Here is a 24,833-nt window from a genome sequence, read left to right as displayed (position 1 = left end):
CTTTGGCCCACAGATCTTACCTACATGACTATCAAGAAATTCCATACGTTAGAGACAGTAACTGTTAATCCACAGGAAGAAACATCTGCTGAAAGTGCTGAATATTTTGAGAAACTAGAAACATAAATTTAAGTATGTTCAGTTTTTAACTTCTCTATGAGGTATAGGAGTTTGGGTAGCAGTATTTATGTTGTTATTTTGCGGGAGTGGTAACACGTAGACTACACAGAAAAGAGAAGAAGAAAGATGTAGAGAAAAGTGTGCTTTGTGCCAATTTTTAACCATTGTCCTAAAGTAGACTGTGAAAAGGTGAGATGTGCACTGTGGTCGCTAGATCAGCTGCCAAAAAAGAGATTTACACAAAGGGTATCTTAAAAAGCCCAAGAATTAAGATGGCATTCTATAATTATAAACTAAGGCATATAAGGGAAAAGAAACATCAAAATTGTCCGAGATGTGTACTTATATTAGAAGTAACATTGTTTATAATAGAAAACAGAGGCAAGACCAAGTAATAAGTGGAAAGGTAGCATCTCCATCAAATAAAGTGCTTAACAGCAACAAAAGAGAATACTGACTTGTGACCGTTAAAACTGAAAATACACTTCCAAACTCTTCTTAGGGGACTAGACACTGAGATGAAGACAACAGGAAAAGAGGAATGTCAAAATCATTGGTGAATACACCTGTAAAGATCCTCAGAAATTCAGTATCAAATCAAATCAGCATATCACAAAGATAAGACACCATGGATGTGTCTTCTAAAGTCAAGCTTAATTCAGTGTGTTCTAATCATACAATCTGATGTCACTTGTTAATAATCCAACTATGAAAACAACAGATCACTTTAGTAGCTGTGAAAGAAGTATTAGATATTAGATAATGTCCAACATTCATTCATGGCAAGAATTCAGGATAAAACAGTACTTCAACCCAATAAAGGCAATTGATTAACACACACACACACACACACACACACACACACACACGTCCACACACACCCACATACACACACCCACATACACACACCCACATACACACACCCACATACACATACCCACATACGCACACGCACAGAGAGAGAGAGAGAGAGAGAGAGAGAGAGAGAGAGAGAGAGAGAGAGAGCATTGTAATTAATCAATGTGGGAAAACTAAAAGCCTTTGCATTAAGTCTCAGGATAATGTAAGATACCAGCTCTCTTCACGTTTACTCAATATTTCAGTGAAAGTCCCAACTAAAGTAATTGCATTTGAAACATTGACAAAAATGAGTAAATCCAGGGAAACTTCAGGATAAAAACTCAGCACACCATCTCCAATCAACAATAAGTTAAGGAAGAATGAACAACAAAAAGAAAACCTCATGGTAACATAAAAAGGAATAAAATTTAGGAATGAATTTAACTGAAGTTTGATCTCTTTGTACACCAAAACACGTAAGACGATGATGGCAAACACTGCATAAAGAAGTCACAAATACGTGGGGAGACTCAGTGCCATTTCAGGGGAAGTTGGAGGAATTAGGGGGTGAATATGGTCAAATTATTTTATACGTGGATGAAATTCTCAAAGAAGAAATAAAAATTATTAAGTAAAAAATAAATAGCAGCACACAACATTGGTACGTAAAAATTAATTCTGTTCTTATGTTCGAGTAATAAAAGAACTGAAATCAAAGTCAGAAAAAAAAGTCTAAAAAACAAAACTAAAATAAATAAGTGCTTAGGGAAACATTTCACAAAGTATATGAAATCTCCTTGTACTGCAAAGCCTAAAACACACTTGAAAATAACTTATGAAGAGTAATTAAATAAAGGGACCATCCATGTTTATGATGCAGGAGACTATGTAATCTATTTATCTATAGCTTTGTTGCTATCTTCATTTAAATCTTCGCCCGAGATTTGTAAACGTTGAAAAATCTTGCTAAAATGATTTAATGTACTTTATAATTTGTTTCAGAGAATATGACCAGAACCTAAGGTTTATATTTTCATCAGAGAATAGAAATAGATCATTCCATTTATGGCCACCTGTCACTTGACCATGATGACAGGGGACTGTAGTGAGAAAAGTAATGTTTTTAAAGACAAATTGTTTTCAGAGAATTGGGATATGTTAGCTTGCCATCTCTGTTATTACATACGGTAACCAAGTGAAAGGGAGCAAGGTTTATTTTTCTCCACAGTTTTAGAGCATTTCCCCAAATTGCTTTTGAGCCTGTGATGGGCTAGTAGTACCCTATGGTGCAACTGCAGTTCAGAACAAGGTGGTCACTCTGTGGCCACTGGGAAACAGAGACCAAAGGTCATGGATTTTCCTGAGTAGGACCATAGTCTTACTACAACAGGCTTGACTAAGAAAATCTTTCCATTATTTTTGATTTTTCATTATTTTTATATTTTCAGTTTTGTCTTTGAGGTTTTTATTTTAATCACTGAAGAAGAAAATTGGGGGGAAGGGAAGGGGAAGAGGAGGGGTGGGGGGGAGAGCAAGGCTGCAAGAGAGCAAGAGCAAGAGGCAAGAGCTGTATTTCAGCTTCTGCTCTACATGTTTCACTTTCTTTTTTGCTGTTCGGTAAAGGCCAAGACTTTTCATTATCCTTCCATATGATACTATGATGATATCAGCACAGTAGTGGGATACTCTCCAAGTCTAAGACCGACTGTGAATAATCCATTTCCAAAGACTGACATGTCTAAAATAAAATCATGGTACTTTCACCAGATGCACAAAATAAAATCTCTTTTGTTTCCAAAAACTCAGTAATTGTCTTAGAGTCTTACTGCTGTGAACAGACACCATGACCAAGGCAACTCTTTTAAGGACAACATTTAATTGAGACTGACTTACATGTTCACAGGTTCAGTTTATTATCATCAAGATGGGAGCATGGCATTGTCCAGACAGGCACGGTACAGGAGGCTACTTACCACAGAGATCAAATGTGAAATGTTCTGTACTTTGTAACTTGATGGGTAGAGCACAGAAGGATTGATGTAAGAAGCCTAAAATTAATTTTGTTGAACACAAATCTTGGTTAAGTATGACACCTAGAGGATGCATAAATACAATTCCTTTGAGTTTTGGTTGTTGTTGTAATTAAGTTGTGATTATGTGAAGAAATATATTAAGATATTTATTTCAGAATAAGCATTTTATATATTTCTCTATGTAATATTTGTCAGTAAATAATTTTCTTTATTGTTTGCCTTAATTTATTAATAAACAATTTTTATGATTGCTTTTACATATAGATACTAGACACAGAAATTCATTGTTCCATCAAAAGTATTGGAAATGCTTATTTTCTAAAGTATATGTATATATATATGTATGTACAAATGTGTATATATATACATACATATATATATACATGAATGTGCATAGCATCATATAGCAGAAGTTTGAAAAGATAACACAGAAGCAATTGACAACTAAGGTCTCTGTACATAGAAAATAACAGGGTCAGAATTGTGGCATTTCTAAGTCTCTTACATTTATCCTTTGTTGGTTTGGAAGACTTTTACAGTCCTGGGTCATTATTACTTGAGTCGTTCATGAAAAATTATGAACAGTTTACTTTATGACAGGCTACACAAGATGGTCAATTTAATCTGCATCCTTGAGACTTCTCTAGATTATATTTTGACGTCATATTATTAAACATTTGTGTGTTATTTATTTCATTCTAGAAAACAAAGGTTGGTATTTCTTACTATCTCTCGCCATCTATCAGGCTTACAGATGCAGTTTACCCAAGTGAGTAGTACTTTTTTCTCACCAGGATGTGTAGCTGAATGTATACATTTATCTGTCTTTTCAGAGACCCAAACAATTTGTCCTCATGTGCAGTAATGACACTGTTAGGAACAGAAATGTGGCATTGGTGCAGACAAACGCTGACTTAGTTACTGTAAAACTGGTTAGAGATGGTTTACTACTTGGAAACATAACATGCTTATATGTTTGTGAAGGTGTGTGTGTGCATGTGTGTGTGCATGTGTGTATGTTTGTGTGTGTATATAAGTCTTCTAATCTTGGTTTAAGTTTCCATTAAAAGATAAAAGCCAACCAAGGACAAAATCTCAAACACTTTTACACAACATGTTATCCTCATGTATGTTTTAAATGACTACAGATGCAGATTTAGAAGTTAGGCTTGATATTAGAGCTATGATGTTTATTCTATGGAGTGGATAAGTATTTATTATACAATCTGGATAAATAAGAAAATAAAATATTATTTTCTTTATTTGGACATTAAGTTATAGAGTGTGACATCTTATGCCTTTGAGAGGTAGGTGGTCAAATTGCACATTAAGACATTAAGAAATCTGAGTTGCTTCCCTCTGTCTTCCCTGTTCTGTTATATAATAAACCTCCACGTGGTGAGTTGACTTGGGGCCCATGATTAACAACACAAAATCTACAATGTGAAGTTAAAGAACTTCAGGGTTGGGGCACCAACAACCGAGAAATACAAAGAGAAGGGGAAGGAAGAGGCTTTCACACATTGTGGTATTGCAAAGTGAATCCATTTCTGAGAGGACAGAACCCGGGAGGCAATGGCAGGTCTTTCTTCCTTGACAGCGAGAACATTGCTCCTTCCGGGAAGCATACATTAGTTAGGATCAGCCTTCCTTTGTATCCCTATCAACCTATAATCTTTTGATCATTGCCTATTTTTCACCAGTGTAGAAACAGTAAGCCACACTGGCTTATCGCCTCTAATCACAAGCACAGGGCCAAGGTTCTCTGAGCTCTTAATTCTCTCTTAGAGGCCTAACAGAGTGAAGAGTAAACAAAGACCAAATTTGCAACCATGAATGCAGCTAATTTCCTCTGATGTCAGAATACTTAAACAGGCAGGACCTGGGAATTATTTGATCAAACCCGCTTTTAATCTAATGCATGCAGAAGGACTCTGTCTGGAAAGCTCAGCAAAATGACAAGCATCCCCAGGGAGCCTTAAGGAAGGAAGGTTTCCTCCCTCAGAAACTGTTCTCATCTCAGACTCAGGAGTTCCTGGGTCCTTGGGGGAGGAGTCACAAAGAGAAGTTTTTCTGCTTTTGAAATTGTATTTGGTGTAATACTGGCAACCAAATGGCAATTGCTGTCCTTAGCTCTTGGTTGCTGGGGGGATTTTCTTGTTATTGTTTTGCTTTGTTTTAATTGGCCAACTGCCTCGATACTATTTAAGCATTACAAGGAAATGAATTAATAATAAAAGACTGTTATTGTAGTTGGTGGGGGAGCGACAAAGCTTTATCTGACTGCACACATTCTTGTGTTAGTACTGATCTAATAAAATAGAGAACAAAAGGTCCAAGCCATGTGGTTCCTTATTTTGGTTGGGAAAAAGCATTTAAAAAAAGAGAGAGAGAAAGAAAGAAAGAAAGAAAGAAAGAAAGAAAGAAAGAAAGAAAGAAAGAAAGAAAGAAAGAAAGGAACTAGAAGATATCAGTCTCAGGAAAGAAATTTAAGTAAAAATAGTTATTAACTGGACAATAGCCAATTACTGCTACGGACTCATTTGTGCTTTAATTTTGCTCCTCACCTCTGATACTTATTAGTGCGTTTTCTACAGAGATAGGAAGAGAAAGGAACGGAACTTTGATGTACCTTTGACATGGATTCGTACCCGCGGTGTTTGCACGTTCTTACTCATGCCATGAGATAGCATCGTGCACACTTTTTAAAGTATGCAATCTCTTCCAATGGAGGTTACATGACAATGTGTTGATTTGACACAGATTAACAACGGTCACCTTGTTACTGAGGATGTGCTGAAGTTTTTTTTTAAAAAAAGGAAAACCACGCAAGAAAGTGCTCAAGTGCCTTTTGACAGTGAGCCCTGGTCTGTTCCCTTACAGGTTCATAAATCCGCTCCTCTCATAAAGTAATTCAGAAGGCACAGCTTCAGAATAAATGACCAACGCGGGTGCTTTGTGTAAATATGCATGGAGACTAACACACCACTAGATCAGCATTTGACTCCTTGGGTGACGATGAATTTCAATGTCAGTTATTCGTCATCCTGAAGCCTGCCCTGTGATGATGCCTTTTATTGGTGTATCCTTGCGAACATATTTCAGCGCACCATGTGCCTGGGAGTTCTCGGGGCAGACGTGTGGGGTCTGGGTGCTGGCCCTGTGCCCTCACTGCTCCCCGCCTGTGGTCCCCTTGGGTCCCCTTGGCTCCTCTCAGCTCTCTCTACCCTCCCCTCCTTACAGCTGGCGGCGGGGGCTGCTCCTCTCGGAGCTCTGGACCGGCACTGTCAGCTGGGGCCCCCTGCGGCCGGCTGTGTCCCTCGCCGCTAGGACCTGCCAGTCTGCGCGCCATGGCAGGGGCGGCAGCATCCCCGCCAGCATCCCCGCCAGCCAGCGGCGGTGGCGGCGGAGTCCACGGCCGCCGCTGATGCTATTGTTCCCTAGTGTTAGTTGCTCTTTGGCTGCTTTTCATCTGGAGTGAACAATAGGAGCAGAGAGAGCTTTGCGTTCTCTTCTGGTGGAGAAGGAAGGACCGTCCCCCGCCAGAGTGCTGTGGCTCCGGAGGCTGGAGCGGCTGCAGACAGCATGGGGCTGCGAGCCGGGCGCCTGGCGTCCCGGAGCCGGGGTGTCCTGCAGCTGCTGCGGCTGCCACTGCTCCTGCTACTCCTGCTGAGCTCCGGCGGGGCTCCTGCGCAGGGAGACACCGAGGTGCCCACCCTCTATCTGTGGAAGACGGGTAAGTGGGACAGAGTTGTCCTCTCCTCTATCTCCAAATCTGGGACTAAGATCCAGAGCAAACCAAGGCTTCCTGAAGGAGCCTCTGTGTTTCCAGCTGGTCCTGATTATGCCAAAGATCCCCAGGTCAAAAGTATGATCCCTGAAAGAGAATTAGGTCACGTCCTATGCCATTAGGAAAGAACAACATAACTAAGAGGCAACAGTGAGTCACGGGGGTGATTGTTTTTCTGGTCGCTCAGGAGTGAATGAGGACAGCGCTGTACTTTCATTACAAAGTGAAGTATTTTTAATATCTGGGTTTTCGGTCTTAGACTTTCTAAAATGACATTCTAGCACTGAATAGGTCAACAGTTTGCCTTTTTATGCGGTACTTTGGCAAACGGTATGCTTACTGATGGTGTGTGCGTGTGTGTGTGTGTGTGTGTGTGTGTGTGTGTAAGTGTAGCTTTGTAGTGTGTGGGACACTGGGGACAAGCCCTGTAAGGACAGATCTAACAGTCAAAGGCAAATGGGGGCTTTCAGGAACCCTTAGGAGAAACTGGACAGTGCACTTTGTAATGAGTGACTCAGAGTGATTTTCTTTTTTTTACACCGTGGAGTGATTAACATGTGGGTTTAGAAACTTTTCCTTCCGGGGAAAGAAGTCTTTCGCTTTGTTTTTCGACTAAACAAGAAAGGTAGCAACTCACTGCTCTTAAGACTCTCACTGGGAAGCGCTGTAGAGGCGGAATGTGCAAGGAAAACAACAAAACCCTAGAGCTCCGGGCTCCCCTCTCTGCCGCAGCTTGGTGGATGCTCTCTGTCCTCTATGGAAGATAGAATTCCTGAGCCTATCAGAAACTTAATACACTCACAGGAGAAAAATGAAGGAGGTATTCTCCTTGCTTATTGCTGAGGATGACTTGAGAGTTTCTGGGCAATGCCCAATTATTCAGATAGGAAGGAGGTAGAAAGGAAAAGCATCCAGATCACAGTCCAGGCAGAGTGGGTCTCCTGGCTTAAGCCCTCCCACCTCCCTGCTGAGGAGGCAGATCCATTTATGCCAGAATCACACTGCTGACTGAGGGTCTGAAGAAGGTTCATAAATCCGTACAACAATATAGTGAAGCATTAGACAGAAAATCAGTTAAAGACGGGACACACTTTACCTTGGAAAATAGTATGCTATACATGCGCACACTTGTACATGCACAAATACAGGCACAGCAAAGTCAAAGCAAAGTCATTTTTGCTAACTTGGTAAGACCTTGAGGATCCGCTGATTGCAGAACTGCAGACAAAATCAAATTAATTAGTTTGATTTTAAACAAAGAACCGAAAGTTTTGGAGTTGTTTTTTTGTTCGTTTGTTTGTTTGTTTTTGGGTTTTTTTTTTTTTTAATTTTTGTTTTTTCCTAAATGTATAGCAATTGGTAGTACTTGGAAGTTTAGAAAGCTTCTCATATAAATACTGAGAAAAGCAGAGGTGGGCTAGTTGAAATTTATAGTACCAAAGGAACATGAGCGAAGTTCTAGTTCAGATGGAGAAGAACACAGAGGGCATCCACCGGGCTGCTGCTCAGGTGCCAGTGTGTGCCAATATTAATGCCAGGGCGGGAACACAAGCCAATTAGACCATGATTCCAGTACCAGGTCCAGCTGTGGCCTGCTCTAAGAACAGTTCACCGGTGTTCTGACCCCTCGGTCCTTAGCTGCTGACAGTGTGATTGTACTTGCTGTTGACGATCCACACATGGTGTGATGAAGTCAAGTGGGCAATGAGAACATAACTCATACATTGTCAAGTTTTGGGCAAATAGAAGCTGGTGTGAGGAGGATGGCGGTGGCGTGTATTTTACCATGATTCCTTGTTTGGTGGGAAATAGTGGAAACTGCTGAGCAAAATAATAATTTCTTCATGTGTTTATCCATGGAAAGGAAGGGGGATATTACTAAATGAGTTGAGAACAATTCTCAAAGGAACTAGGGTGTGTGTGTGTGTGTGTGTGTGTGTGTGTGTGTGTGTGTGTGTGCGTGTATGTGTATAATTTAAGAATGAGAGTGAGCAGGAGGAGAGGGAGAAGAGGGAAAGGGAAGGAAGGGAATGGGAAGAGGAGAATAAAGAAGCTGGACATCTGCTCCAGCGAGGGGCTCTTGCTCTTTCTACTGTTTACAGGTGGAAGTGTTTCCAGACAAAGATATGGAACAGGAACTTTTACTGTCAATAACATTCTCTTCAATGTGCTGAAGTCACAAGGTGCCTAGTTCAATGATTAGAGAAGATGATCTCTAAAGATCTACACAGCCACTAAGCAGTTCACTTACATACATGCATATGCAAACAATTAAATATAATATATTCATATAGTCAAACACTGGTGATTTTCATATGCAGACTGTGTCAGATTTACGACATATAGGCAATGATACATGATGTGGTATGTTATAGTTTTAGGTCACTTCACAAGAAAAAGCTGTTAAAGATTTACAGTCAGCTCTCACTTTAAGTAGAGGCTGAATGTGATGCTGCTGCCTTTGCCTTTGACCAACTCATAATTAAACAATACTCTAAATACACAATAACTGATACACGGAATACTATACTCATGAACACTAGACAATGATAGCAGACATCACAGCTGATGAGCAGTTGAGGGTGTGTTCAATAAAGAGTTGTTATTTGATCTTAGCTTTTTGCCAAGAGGATAGCAAAGCAAAAAAGACAAGGAATATAAAATATGAATATAAAATATGAAAGCATTAAGCAATACTCCTGAATCTTGAAAGTATCAGTGACCGTGAGGCTCAAGCCCAAAGACTCAATGGAAAAATATTTAATCTCAATGCAGGCAACTGTGATTTTCAGAAAACTCTAGGACTCTGGGAAATCTTTTTAACCTACAAGTAGGTAGGAGCTGTTGGAATCTCTAAGAAGATGATGGTATTTTTTGTTGAGAAAGGAGACAGGAGAATCTAAAGACTGTTGGGCCAATAAGTAAAGGAATACAGTACCAGTACTAGAGAAGTTATAGGAGGAAGTGGAGAATTGCTTTGCTTTGTGTTGCAGAAATGCCAGCCCAGATTTATCATTTGTAAAGGAGTTTTCAAGGTACCCATCATTTCAGCAGTCAAGAGCTAAGATAGAAGCAGACAAGGAAGAAATGCCAGATTCCTTAGGACAGGGACTAACATCAGTTTAATTCAGACACACTGAACTTAAGGTACAATTTTGTAACCCCAATCAAGTCTGGCAATGTGTGTGAGCGCCCCTTTTTTAAAATTTTTTTCCAATATTCTCTGTATTTACATTTCAGATGTTATTTATCTCCTTACTACAATCTCATCTCCTTCCCCCTCCCATTGCCTCCATGAGGGTGCTCCCTCTCCCAGCCACCTTCTTCACCTCAGCACCTTGGCATTCCCCTACACTGTGAAAAAGAGCCTTCCCTGGACCAAAGGCTCCTTTCCATTGATGCCGGAGAATGCTATCCTCTGCTGCATATGCACCTGGGGCCATGGGTCTCTCCATGTGAACTCATTGATTGGTGTTTTAGTCCCTGGGAGCTGTGGTGGGTTTGGATAGTTGATCATTTTGTTCTTCCCATGGGGTTGCAGACACTTTCAGCTCCTTCAGTCCTTTCTCTAGCTCCTTCCTTGGGGTCCCTATGTTCAGTCTGATGGTTAGTTGCAAGATCCTCAGCTGTATCTGTATGATTCATGAAGAGACTCTGAGGAGGCATCCATATCTGGTTCCTGCCAGTAAACACTGCTTGGCATCAGCAGTAGTGCTTAGGTTTGGTGGCTGCATATGGGATGGATCCCCAGGTGAGGCAGTATCTGATGATCTTTTCTCCAATCCCTGTTCCTCAACTAACCAAACTGATCACAGCTCCCAGGAACTAAAACACCAACCAATGAGTTCACATGGCGAGACCTATGGCCCCAGGTGCATATGCAGCAGAGGATATTATTCTCTGGCTTCAATGGGAAGAGAAACTTTTGGCCCAGTGAAGCCTTGTTTGCCACAAATTATAGAGAATGTACCATTGTAAAATGACATGCACATGGACTGAGGTCATACAGAAGTCTTTTAACCTAGACACTACCTGATGATTCCGGTGATTTGACTGCTATTACCTTTTGTATTAGAGCGGTAACAGAAGTTCTGAAGTGGGAAGATACCTGTGAACTTTTTTTAAAAAGTGTCCAACTGGGTCCACTGATTAAGGTGCTCCTCATTCTTAGTCCCCCTCAAATGGCAGATGTGATGAGGATGGATTCTACTCTTCTCATCCATTTATGTGCTGATATCAATTAAAGGACACAGAAAAGTAAATCTAGAAAAAGAAGCTACTTTGATAGAGGCCTAACTAGTTTTTTCCCGGTTGATACTTGTTGGAGATCATAAGAATATTCTCAATAACAAGACCAAAGTTAATTTGTGTGATACAATCTTTTGCACTTCATGTCATAATGATTCTGAGGAATTTATTGAGACTGAAAAATCTATGTACTTAAAAAAATGTTCTTTCAGTGTTTCATGCATGTATACAACAACAACAACAAAATGGTACTTTCTAACCTGCAATTTTCCCTTCTTCAACTCTCCTTTGATTTCCAAAAATGCGCTCTGCCGATTTCCTCTTCCATTTCTTCTCCTCCTCTCTTCCTCCCATTCTTCTATTCTTATTTATTCTCATTGCTACCCAGTAAGTTCCCCTAGTGCTGCCCATAAGTGCCTGGCTGTGGGGCCATCTTCTGGAGCATGGGCAACCAAATGGCCACCCTCTGAAAGAATGATTCTTCCTCTCCTAGCAGCCATTGAGCAGCTCCTCAGCAAGGAGTGTGAGATCCACATTCTTGAAATGCTTTCTGTGCAGTACTGCTCCAGCTTTATGGGTTCATTTGCATAACTTTTAGGCATCACTTGAATAAACACTTCAAATCCCCACAGTTCCCAGTGTACCATGTCCTTCTTTTAGGTATATGAAAATTGTGTAGAATTTATTACATTTATTATTTATTATTTTCATTAACTTGCCATCTCTCCATATCTCCCCCTATCATTAAAACCCTGTACCAGTGTTCTGTATTTGTTACAATATATTACAGACACACTATTCTTAACTAATGTCCATGGTTTCAATTAACACGCAGTCTTTATGTTGTACATTCTATGGATTTAGACACACACCTAAAGATTTATGATATACCACTACTGTCTTTTATATAAAAATTTCACTGACATGAATTTCTCTGCATTTCCTCTATACTTTGCTCAGATGCTGCCCCTGAGTCGGTGGGAACCACTGATATCACTGTTTCCATACTTGGAGTTTTTCAGTGTCAAATAGCTGGAATCATGCAATGTGTAGCTTCTATATGCTGGCTTCTTTCCCTTTTAATATCCATTTATGATTCCCCCAAGTCGTTTCCTGGCCTGATAGCTCATTTTAGTATTGTTCATATCTGCTACAGTTTACCAGCTCACCTACTGCAGGATTCTGCGTTTGCTCACAAGTGCTGCTAATTATGGCTAAAATACATTTCCGTGTATCTCTGTTTCAACTTATTTGGCTACCAAGGAGCATGTTGTTACTCATATGTGTCAATATATTTAATTTTATAAGAAATTATAAGACTGTACTTTATATATGGCTCAATTATTTTGTTTCTCTACCTCCAGGCCCATATACAGCTCTGTAACTTACTGGCTCTGGTCTGGCTACAGGTCATATAGTTGTGGTGGTTAGAAGGAGAATGGACTCATATATCTGCCTGCTTGGTCTCCAGTCCAAAAGATGTTTGGAAGGATTAGGAGGTCTGGCCTTGTGGGGGAAGGTGTGACTGGGAGTGAGTTTTGAGGTTTCAATAGCCTTCAATAGACCCAGTCCAGCCTCACTCTCCCTCCCTTCCTCCCCCCGTCCCTCCCTCCCTCCCTCTCTCTCTGTCTCTGTCTCTCTCTCTCTCTCTCTCTCTCTCTGCCTGCTGCTTACCAATCATCCTTTTCCAGTACTATCATCTCCCTACGATGATAATAATACTCTGCCCATGATGGTTACAGAGTCTATTATCCTCAGGATCCATACTCTCTTAAAGAAATGCTTTTTTTTTTCTTTTTTTTTTCTTTTTTTTTTTTTTTTTTTTTTATGAGTTGCCTTGGTCAAGGTGTCTTTTCACAGCAGTAGAGCAATTTCTAAGAAAGTTGTATATTGACTTTTCCTTTTTCTCTTCTAGAGGTTACGGGCTAGGAAAACATGGAAGTAAAATATCCTTTTGAACTCATGGGTGTAGTATCATCACGTGTTGGTGTTGTAGTCAAGTGACTGGGGGACCTGGTAGTTAGGGCAGAGAGATGCTTAGATTTCTCCATTGGATGTAATAGTAAATGTCACCAACCCACTGTCCCAGATTCTGTCCCTTAAAGTGAAAGACATGAGTGGTGAGGAGCTGAATCCACAGTCAGGATAATGGCAGCACTAATTACTCAAGTAATTATGTACTTATGCCCATCCATTTTTAATACGGTGAGATGTTTGAGAAGAGAATTTCAGGACAGGTATATTTGAGTTGCTTAATATTTTAGAGCTATGACTTCTAATCTCTCTTTGGATCTTGTTCTTTGGCTACAAATTAGTTATGATTTATTCTCTACTTCTCCACACACTTTAAAGATAATAAGATAAACTTGTATAGGACTTAAACAATGCTTGGTAATTATTCATAAAATACATATCTGCTGCCTGGCAGTGGTCCCACTGTGAACTGGTAGTGCCTCCTCACTGGGAAAGAGTCAATGCCCAGCATCTTTCCTTCTTCATTCTGGTTCATCATGTGTGGATCTATGTGTACCCCCTGAGCCTTATTAGATCTGATCATAGTTTTTGTTTGTTTGTTTGTTTGTTTGTTTGTTTTTCTCCCTGTCTGTTGCTGGGCCAAAAGTATAACAGCTTTTACCAGATTATGCCATGTATAGAGATATCATGCCTTTAAGTTTTTCCTTGAGATTGCACACATCCTTGCCAGGCTGGAAATGCTAGAGGTGTGACGCTTTAAGTGGGGCTGTGCAGTTTCAACATGATCTAGTGTAGAAACACCTGAGCATATTCTTGGCAAGCTGTTTTAACTCTGTGATGTGTGAAGAGGAAGTGGAGGCTTGAATTCCCAAAGTGCAATGTCTATATTTGTGTATATTTAGGTCACACACACACACACACACACATATAATTAGACTACTTATATACCTCAGTCTGGATGGTTTGTTATCTTTCAAGTAAAGCTGTTTCATCACTGCTTGGAGGGGAGCTAACTATGCAACTGTTTCATGCTCATAAAAAGATATTTACCTATACATTTTCCAAACTACATAAAGCATTTTAAATTCATGGTAGAATTACAAGAATAATCTAATATACCATTGCAAGAATATTGATGAACACACACCTGAATATATGTGCCTACATGTATGAATAGAGGCATGTCTGTACAAATGCCAACACTTATGGATAAATTGCCACACAGAAATTAATTATTTATCTGCTGTTAGAAAATTATATCTCCTGAAATGTGGTTTTATATGTGCTATTGATAGTACTGGCTTAAAAAATGTTATTTAATTATTCATACTTTTTGCTAAAATATTAATTATATGCAATTTTATTTTTATTTTATTTTAGTGTGCTTTCTACTTGTTTTCCGACTCAAGCACAAACTCTATAAAAGCACTTACTATATAAGTCCTTAAACCACCTCCCACCAACATAAGAGTTCTAATTTAAGATACTCATGTCTAACCATCTTCCTGTGTTTTCCACAGAGTCTGAGCGGTGACTATAAACTGTGCTGTCTTCACATATTTCTAAGAAATACTTTACTTTTAGTAGTATCTGTCTGCAGTCATATCAAATTCTAATTTGTTTATGTCACAAATAGTTTACATTGATTTCAGCACTGTGAAGACATCAGTAAGAAACCAAGGTAGAATAAGGTAGACTATGCACAGTCTTTCTAGAGAAGATAGTTAAGGCTCAGGCTCTCCAGTGATAGAACCAGGTGGTTTATATTGTTGAGGTTCAACTAAGTAAAACTGGTTGATGCTTAGTGTTTCCTTCATAGCATGCTCAGTGCCAGGTACAGTAGAGCAGACTTGAAAGAGCATGTGAATCTGTCTCTCTTGGAGCACCCCCATTAAGTTTGAATAGTGGCAGAACACAGATGGAGGCACATTGTATAAGAGACACAAGCTTGAAAGATAGTTTGCAAATAGATATAAACTAGAAGAGATAGAACTACATGTGGAGAAGGAGCATTGAAAAAGCAAAAAGCAAAGGAGACTAGGTGAGGGCATGCCCGCAAGGCAGGAACTAAGGAAGCTGTATCAGGAGGGCTGCAAGTTCAAAGCCTGTCATGGCTCAGAGATGGACGGTCTACCTGAAAAACAAGTAAAACTTTTGACAAAGAAGCAAATGGAAGCCAGGAAGATGGCTCAGCAGATAAAGAATTTTGCTTCCTTGGGTTTGATTCTTGGCATATGTAAGATGAAAGGAGATAGACAGCTCATACAAGCATCATTTCTCTGCCACACAGACTCAAAACATACTCTCTCTCTCTCTCACACACACACAAATAAATACGCAAGTAGATTAATAAATAGAAAGGATTGTTTTGGTTACTGTAGGGCGATGTGTTGGTAAGTGTTTGGTAGGTGAGGCATAGGCAGATTGTACAAAGTTAGATCTGATTCTAAGGATTTGGTGCTTGGCTTTCTGTTCTTTGGTTTATGGAAACAAGTATGTATGCATGTAATACATTGCCAGGAGTGAAAGTATATACTTGTAAATTTTAAGCCAAGAGAACCTACAAACTTCATGGTTGCTATTCTATATAAACTTTTATCATTTCTCTTGGAAACTTTGCAAGACAAATAAACTTTAGTAATGCTAATCACACACACTTTTATTTAATGTTTCAAGTTAAAGTATAATCACACAATTGTCTTCAATTCTTTTCCTCCAGCTAATCTTCCCATATCCTTCTTATATCATGGTGCCTGTTTATTTGCTGTTATATACATAGAGTCCTAAATATTTAAATACAACCTACATGTTATTTGTATGCATGTGGTTTCAGGGCTGCTCTCTGTCTTAACTGAATAACTAACTGGGGGTTCTCCCTTGGAGAAAACCATCTCTCTTGCTTTCAGCTTAGTTGCCTGCAATTCTTGTCTAGGGTTGGGGTACCAAATGATTTTAACCCTCATGTTAGCACATCCATTGCTGTAGCTGTTGCATATTTCAAGTTGATGAGACTTCATGAGTGTGCATTCTCTGACATTTCTAGGAGGTGCAATATAATTAAAGTTTCTGTTGCTCTGGCTCTTGTGGTTTTTTAGTCTCACTCTTCCATCGTTATTTCTTCTTTTGAGAATTCTTTGTTTTGATCTGAAGCCTATTTAAAAAGGTAATCATGGGTTGTTTGTTTGACTCTTTTTTTTCTTGAGTTCTTTATATGTTCTCCATAATAATTCCATAGCAGATGTATAGCTGGCAAAGATTCTCTCATATCCTGTGGGCTTCCTCTTTACCTCTTTACCCAATCGATTACTTCTATGTCTGCACAAAGTGTTTTAGTTTTCTGAAGTACTACTTGCTAATTTTTGTTTAAATTCCTGGGTAAATTGAGTGCTGTCAGGAAGTAGTTTTCTATACTGATATCCTGTAGGATACAGCCCTCCTCCTCCTCCTCTTCCTCCTCCTCCTCCTCCTCCTCCTTCTTCTTCTTCTTCTTTTTCTTCTTCTTCTTCTTCTTCTTCTTCTTCTTCTTCTTCTTCTTCTTCTTCTTCTTCTTCTTCTTCTTCTTCTTCTTCTTCTTCTTCTTCTCCTCCTCCTCCTCCTCCTCCTCCTCTTCCTTGTCCTCCTCTTCCTCCTTCTCCATTTTCTTCTTTCATTCCTTCCCTTTCTCTCCTTCATTTCTTTCATCCATTATTTTTTTCTATCATTTTCAGTGTTTCAGTTTTCACATTTACATCTTTGATTCACTTAGAGTTAATTTTTGTGCCAGGTGATATATTGAATAGATTATCCACTTCCTAATGTCTTTCTTTGGTGATCTGTTTTAATTTGTAGGTCTTTCATGGTTTGATAATTTCAATAAATTTTTGAGGCCACTACACACTGGATTGTATCTATGGTTTCTTTTTTCTTTTTGAATGCTGCTGATAGATTAAAATCTTATGATTCTTACAAGTTAATTCTATATCCTGCCACATTACCAAAATTGTCTAGAGATTTTCTAGATAAAAGTTTTGAGGCTCCATATATATGATAGCATATCACCTGAAAGTAGGGGCATTTTGACATTTTCTTTTCTTGTTTGTGTTCAAGAGTCAGTCTCTTGTCTTACTATACCAGCTCATTCCTCAAGCAGCTTGTTAGTAAAGAGAGGGGATAGTGGACAGTTCTGTTTGGTTCCTGATTTTAGTGAAATTGCTTCAAGTTTTTCTAAATTTAGGAGGATATTTGGGTAGGTTTCTTGAATACAGCTTCTATTGTATTGAGTTTTTCTTTTTAATAATCCTAATGTCTTTCTAGGACCTGTGTCATGAAAACATGTTAGATTTGTCAAAGGTCTTGTGTGCAGCTAGTCTTTGAGATAATTTGTGTGGTTTATGTCATGTATCAACTTATGTATTTTGAAACATCTTTGGGACAAGGCCATGATGGATAATTGGTCATTGATGTATGTCTATTCAATTTGCAAATATTTACGGAGGATTCTATGTTCACCAATGATATTAATTTGTAGTTTCTTTCCTTCCTTCCTTCCTCCCTCCCTCCCTCCCTCCCTCCCTCCCTCCCTTCCTTCCTTCCTTCCATCCCTGGCTCCCTGGCTCCCTGGCTTCCTGGCTCCTAAGCCTGTGTAGATAATAACAGAAATGCAGCAAGATCTCTGGGCTCAACTTCTCTACAAAACCACTCCTGACATTTTGCAGTAGTAATTGAATATCTCTAAGGGGAGAGTCATCAAAGCAGATTTGGATTTATAGAATCAAATAACTCATAAAGAAAGCCTTGACATCAGCTAAGATATGTTTCTTTGTCTCTTATGGCAAAATTTAATGGATCATCTTCAGCTCTCTTGGCTTGTGTTGTAAGAGAATTGGCTTTAAACGGCTTCAGCCATGAAAGTTCCATAAACAGAAGTAATATCACATCAGACAAGGTGGCGTCTCAACCTTGGCAAATCAAACACTGTAGAGCTGTGATTTCCTGGCTATAACAAAAGTTTTCACAGTCCTTCCTCTTGCAGTAATTTTCTATTTTAAAAGCATCATCAAAAAGCTAAGTAAATAAAAATCTTTTATGAAAAAAAAATGTGACAATGTGATGGAAAATGAACCTTTGTGCCTTGTTATTCGATACAAGATAGATTTCCCTTGTGACCATATGATAAATAGTTGGAATATTTACTGCAGTGACATTTTAATAGCCATGTTGGACATAAGATTTTACCATGCAAACATTTGTTTTTTAAAAACACAATGCAATGCCTTTTAATTCACATAATGGTGCATGCATAGCTAATTTTGAATCATTCTCAATACTCTCCCAAAGAAATTTTGTGTTGTCTACTCATTACCTCGTGGCCCAGGTGAATACAATGTTGGTGTCTGGTTTTGTTTTGTTTTTTTTTTCCCTATAGATTTGTTAATTGTTCACATTTTGTGTGAGCAGAATCATATCCTGTGGGTACAGAGTTCATTTATATTGTTATGGATACCAACATTTCAGTTTTTCGTATTGCTCTCTTCTATTCATTTTACAGACCAACCACACTTTATTAATTGATTTGTTGATGGACATGTGGGTTGTTTCTACTTTGGGACCCTTGTGAACACCACCACTGTTATTTTCATTTGTCTGTTTGCTTATCTGTGTATGTTTTTGTTCTTCAGACAGCTGTGCCAGACAAAGCCTCTCTCCCTACTGGTTGATCTTAGTACTTAGAGCTTTGGGAATCTTGTTAAGTTTTGGGAGCTTCCTGAGATGAGGAAGTATCATTCAGAGTCTGTACTTCCTGAGCTTTGTAAGTTTTGTGTGCTTTCTGAGCCATAAGATTCCCCATTCCAGAAAAGATATTTACAGCTTACCTATTCTTTTGAATGTTTTATATTAATGGAAAAAGTATAAATTTTTATTAAAACAATATGTAATATTTCTTTCCTTTAAATAAAGAGAAAAGATGTTTAACAGAGCATAAAAGATTTGGACTAAACCACATTTTTACTAGTGTCCCTTGCTATATTTATGACTCACACAAGATTGGTCAGCCCTAAAAGGATGTACGTACAAATAACGTTTATATGGACTTATCAGGTTATTATCATATACGTAGTAATATATATTCACACATACAAACACATACACACACACACACACAGACACACACACACAGAGCAAAGACTGAGAAGGCATGAATTTGAGAGAGACGGAGGAACTAAGAGAAAGGAGTTGAAGGGAGGAAAGGGAAGGAGAAAATTGATGTAATTATACTTTGATTCCAAAAAGATGAAAAATCTCTATAAAGCAGTTATAGGTATACTTTCTAGTATTTTAACTGTAGTACTCAAAAGAAAATCATTCTCCAGTTATTTAAGAGTAAGCTTATCAAGTTAAATGAGTATTTTATAGGGCAGAAAATATGTTATAAAAGAAATATGGTGTTAAAACTTTGAGGTAAACATAGAAGCCTTTGCTAAATCATCCCAAGTTGTGTTTTAGAATTAGTTCCACATATCCAGAATGCTGAGAACTAAATTCTTAATTAAATCAATATCATTTATACCTACATCTTTGACAATGGCAGAGTGATGATATATCTAATCAAAACAATTGATTGCCCATTTACCACATACAAACGTGTCATCATACTCATCCAAGATACAATGAATCATACATCTCATTTCAAGTCATAATTCAATATTCATTATCACTCTCTTACTACCCTTTCTATTGTGGTCATTCTTGAACATGCAACACAGCAATGAACACTGAGCACCTTAAATCTTTCTTCAGCTGTCTGTTTCTTTAGGTACACATCACAGCCCCTCCTGCCTCTTCTTTCTCCTAGATCCTCTTCCTCATACCATCTCTTCCTTTCTGTGCCATCTCAGGTTTCCCTCACTCGTGCCTTAAACTTTTCTCCTTGCTGGGATCTTCTTTCCCTCCTTCTCCAGCTTCTCCCAGCTGGCCCTCTGCCTCTGTTCTGCACAATGTTGTACCCTGCCTTTACTTTCAGGGAATCTTCTAAGTGTGTAAACTGATATAATTTATTGAACGGCGTTTATCAACAATAGAACTGCTGACATCCGCAGCATCCTGCACTGAGAGACTTGCATTCCAGCTGCCGTTTTCTTTTTCCTTTCTTCCCGGAATAAAACAGAATGGAAACTTTTCAGCATCTTTATAGATGTCTGATGGCATCCACACTGATGCATCCTGTGTGGACTGCTGTATGGCATGCAGCTGTGGAGCGAGCTAAAGTTTATTATTGCCAGGTAACAGAATGGGTGTCGATTTATGCAGATGAAATCCTTTGCAAGCATCCCTGTGTATAAGCTTTGGAAACAGTCTCATTCTGTCTCTTGTTCTTTAAAAATTTCTGAATATACTCCATTATATCTCAGGACACATGATGAAAGAGATGTATGTGAGTTCCTCAGCATTCAGAACTCTGTAGCTTGTCATCCATCAGGAAAAGGCATATTCTTAAATTTGAAATCCGAGCTGTGCTTGGTTCATTTCAAACGCTGGACTAATACCAAATATTTCTTAATGATGTGCAGTAGAAGTGACTCCTGAGATGCACCATTTTATTGCCTAAGTATCAAGACAACAATTTTTAACTTAGAAAAAATGTGGAGTGTTTATTATTATTATTTTGGTGCAACACAATGGTGTTATAAGTTCTCTCTCTCTCTCTCTCTCTCTCTCTCTCTCTCTCTCTCTCTCTCTCTCTCTCTCTCTTTCTCTCTCTCTCTCTCTCTCTGTGTGTGTGTGTGTGTGTGTGTGTGTTGTAGGAGGCAGGGAGAACCTGTTGATTAATGTATACAGAAAATTTTGCTTTTAAATTAAAGATTGATTAATGGACAGAAGAAACATAACACAAAAATCACCACGTTTTAAATATTAAAAACCAATACAAAGCACTTAACACTAACATTATATGTCACATAATACAATCTGAATGCCTTCTGAAGATTGAAGTACGCCAGAGTCCTTGCTAATGAACAAGCATGTATTGCCTTTATGGAATTATGAAGAAGTTCTGAGAGAAATTTGTGGTTAGTACAGCGCAGAAATGGGAAAGATCTAATTAGTATTTTTTACTAGATAATTATATTTTAAGGCATATTTTAAAATGTCAATATTTTCATGAATGGTTCCTTCTAATCAAAACTTCCCTCATAGCCAGATTTTGGGGGCTGAGACTCAAAGCATTTCTTGGGTCCTGTTGCCTTTCATGTTTCCGCTCATGCATGCACTTACATTTTCCCCATTACTTGTTATATCATACTAATTTATCTAGGTTAGGGAGATTAATGAAAAAGAGTGCTGTTTTATCTTTTACCTGATTCCCGCCCCAACTTTAATGCTGGCAATATGATGTTGATACTAGCGTTCGTGTGCTGTGCTCTACGCCCATGTATTTATGGCACATACCTCTGACTGAACTCTGGGCTGCATACTACTGGTTATGGGAACATATGGACACAGGGTTTGGTCTCACTCTCTATCACTGATGAGCTCATGTCTTTGAAAGAGATGCAGAGGCATAACAGTCATAAATCAGGATAATTGGGGCTATCAGGAAGGCATGTTTGAAGTGCTCTCAGGATACTGAAGGGAGTGATCAATTACATTGAGCTGGGGACCAAGACAGGCCTGACAGAGACATTTACAATTTGTCCTGGGCTCTAAAAGACAAGCAGAAATCGTAGGTTTGAAAGTGGAAGAGCTGTGGTATAAAGGAACACAGAAAGTGTCTAAGTGTTTCCACCCCTCAGAGTGTTCCTTTTCCTGCCTGTGTGCTACACATGTCTCTGCTAGGCTTCTCACCAGACTTCCAGAATTCTTCTGCTTCACCTCTGGTTCAAATTCCTAATGCTGAAACATCTATGTTAGCAGGTATAGTCTGTGCCATTTTCTACTTCCTGCTCATCATTTTAGTGTTTCCATGGGAATAGTCAAGCTTCAGATACTTATGTCTTTCCTGGTTCACTCTTGTCTGATTTCCTCAGTTCCTTGCTGTTTAACTTCTCCACAAAGCCAGAAATATTTTCTTCCATGTGATCCTGGATGCATCAAAGTTCCTTAATAGCTGTACCGTTCAGCTGTTATCACATCCTTTTTACTCTTTGGTACAGGAACTCTCAGGAAGATCTAGTGAGACAACAAATTAGTATGATACATGAGAAATGCACTGTTAGCATCTGCTTTAGACCTTAGAATGAACCAAGGGCACAATGTCCCCAGTTTTTTTTAAGCAGTGAATTTTAGAAAAGGCAAAGGTCTTATTAACATAAGGATTGTGTAGGTGCCATTGTTTAATATTGACTTCACATGTTACTTCCTTCCTTGTAGACAAGTTTCTGTGAATTAAACTTCTGTAGTGTTTTCTCCTTGTATATGTCTGAAGTTTGGCATAGGATACCATAAAGGGATGAGTGAACATATTAAACATTTAATACAGACAATTAAATTAATATTGATTATATAATTACTATTAGTAAGAAATGAGAATATCTATTTACAAAACTGGAGCTGGACATAAAACATTAAATCCTTTTTCTAGCATGTCTTCACATGCTAGAACATTCAAGGCATTTCACTTCACATCTCTTTCTACATTTCTACAAAAAAAAATATAGAGCCTGAAGATAATAACAGTAGCTCAGAAAGCAGGAACAGGTTCTGCAGAGCCCTAAGGTGGGCTGTCTGTTAATGATACTTATGTAAGGGGTGTGAAGAAAGTGTCACTATTGTTCAAGCAATGCCTTTTGCTATTATATATTTTGAAGTTTGAAATTGCTGGCACTAGGTGAGATCCAGAAAAACAGGCTTATAAAAACAAGATTCTTTAAAGTATAAACACACACAAACACACACACTCACACACACACACACACTCACACACAAACACACACATACTCTTTATATACACATTTATATGCTTATATATAATGCTTTAAAGTAAAATATTCATGATTTAAAGTAAATATATAAAATACATAGAGAAAAGCATATATGTTTTACATATTTACTTTAACAAATCATATATATAAATACATATATACTCATATATATGTATATATATATATTCAGATTCATATATTTTACTTTTAGCAACGTATTTACTGATCCAAAATTTATACCAAAGGATAGTCTAAAGTAACTGTATAAAGCCAGGTTTTAAAATTGATTCTCCAGAAAAATAAAACAAATACTCTTAATTTTATACATAAGTTAATGTATCTGTAATTTTTGTTATATTTAAATGTTTTATTTAAATTAAGTTTCAGTGTTCATGGAGCTAAACTTATAGTGCTTATTACTACCCTCATTTAGTTCACCGTTGAATAAATTTTCAAATGATAAGGCCAGGAATTTGTTTTCCCTCTCTTGCCCTGTCCGTTTTTTTTTTTTTTTTTTTTTTTTTTTTTTTTTTTTTTTTCTCTTTTTATATCACTTACACATGTAAGAAATAGGAGCTTTCCTTGATAAGTAATATAACAATTCCCTTTTAATACCCAATTAAATGGTACAGCTTGTATGTGTGTGTGTTTGTGTGTGTGTTTTACTTCCTTTATCTCTTTCCTATCACGGGACATTATCTTGATGAAGAGTTCATTGGCAATTGTAAGCATCAGTGGAAATAAATGTCCCTCTGACAGTCTTTAAACCACACTCCTTCATAGGTGCTAGGAGATGATATTTATATGTCACATAGCCGCTGTCACACCGATGCTATAGCCACAGTCCATTACAGAAGGTGGCATGCAAAGATGTTCAAACTACAGCTCAAGAGCATTGCTATTGTCTAACCATATTGTGGTAAACAAGAACTTGCAGTGGCTCCATGGGTCCTTGTCATTATAAAATACTAAACTAAACACAAACATATACACACAGTTCAGGAAGTAAAAATTATTTTATTCTCCCAATGCTGTATTCAGTATTTTGTGCAGGCAAAGAACCATGTTTAAAGTCTGAACCTAACATAGAAGGGAAAGTATAAAATCCCAAGGGTGTTTGTTGGGTAGGGAAGGTAAAATGTTGAAAAAACAATCAGGAGGTAAACTGAGGAATGCTACCTCTGATCTCTAGTTAAAGTAGCATTAGTCTGTCTTATTGATAGCAATTTCTCATATACGGAGGCCTGAAATACTCTTCTTTTTAAATTTCTCAAAATTTCACACCAATAGCGCGGCAAGAAATTTTTATTTTCCAGATTGTTGTTACAGAAGGCTTACTGCTAAATAAGCTCACCCTTTCTAGTTACTTCTGAACTCTGGATGGTTTGTTCAACTTTACTGTTCTGGCTGAAAACTTGTCTAAGCTGACTGATTCAAACTAGCTTCTCTCAGCTTCTCACGAAATTGCACGGCTTGAAAAAACTGCCTTTGAGTTCCATGAATTGAACTGCACTGAATGCACTGACTGCAGGAATGGAATGTACGAACTTAACTGAACGCAATTGATTTGAACAGAAGTGCACCTGACTGTACTGAACCCATCTCCACTGTGGTACTTGAACTCAACCATATTGAGTCACTGAATTGCCCTCCCTAGGATCACTCTGTCATGCTACAAAGTAGCCTCTCTTTCCCGTCTGTTCTCCTGAGAATTGGGCACATCCTATTTCTGATTCGGTGGGTCAAATTCTTTCTCTGACTCTTCACTTTGTCTGTCCCTCATTTAGACACTGCTTTCAAACATGGCCAAGTCTATAAAGTAACTTTTACCTTTATTGTTTGGGATTAAGTTGTGTACTAAGGGCTTGTCTGAATTCCAGCAAGATTATACTGTAATCCAGGGAGTGTCTGAATTCAGACCAGATCATAAGA

At 38.4% G+C, this 24,833-nt stretch overlaps 1 protein-coding gene across 1 annotated transcript in view; it reads left to right on the top strand.

Annotated features, from left to right (window-relative positions):
* Positions 1–6,578: 6,578 nt before the first annotated feature.
* The window catches only part of THSD7A (thrombospondin type 1 domain containing 7A), a gene marked incomplete at both ends in the record, with an annotated part of 363,343 nt that continues 345,088 nt past the window's right edge, over positions 6,579–24,833 (top strand). The window contains one exon of the mRNA XM_080936262.1: positions 6,579–6,729. Coding sequence (XP_080792388.1) covers positions 6,579–6,729 — 151 coding nt within the window. The remainder of the gene's footprint in view (positions 6,730–24,833) is intronic.

Source organism: Micromys minutus (assembly GCF_963924665.1).
Source record: "Micromys minutus genome assembly, chromosome: 23".
Lineage (NCBI taxonomy): Eukaryota > Metazoa > Chordata > Mammalia > Rodentia > Muridae > Micromys > Micromys minutus.
The sequence above is the reverse complement of the archived record's forward strand: the minus strand, read 5'-3'. Positions and strand labels throughout refer to the sequence as shown.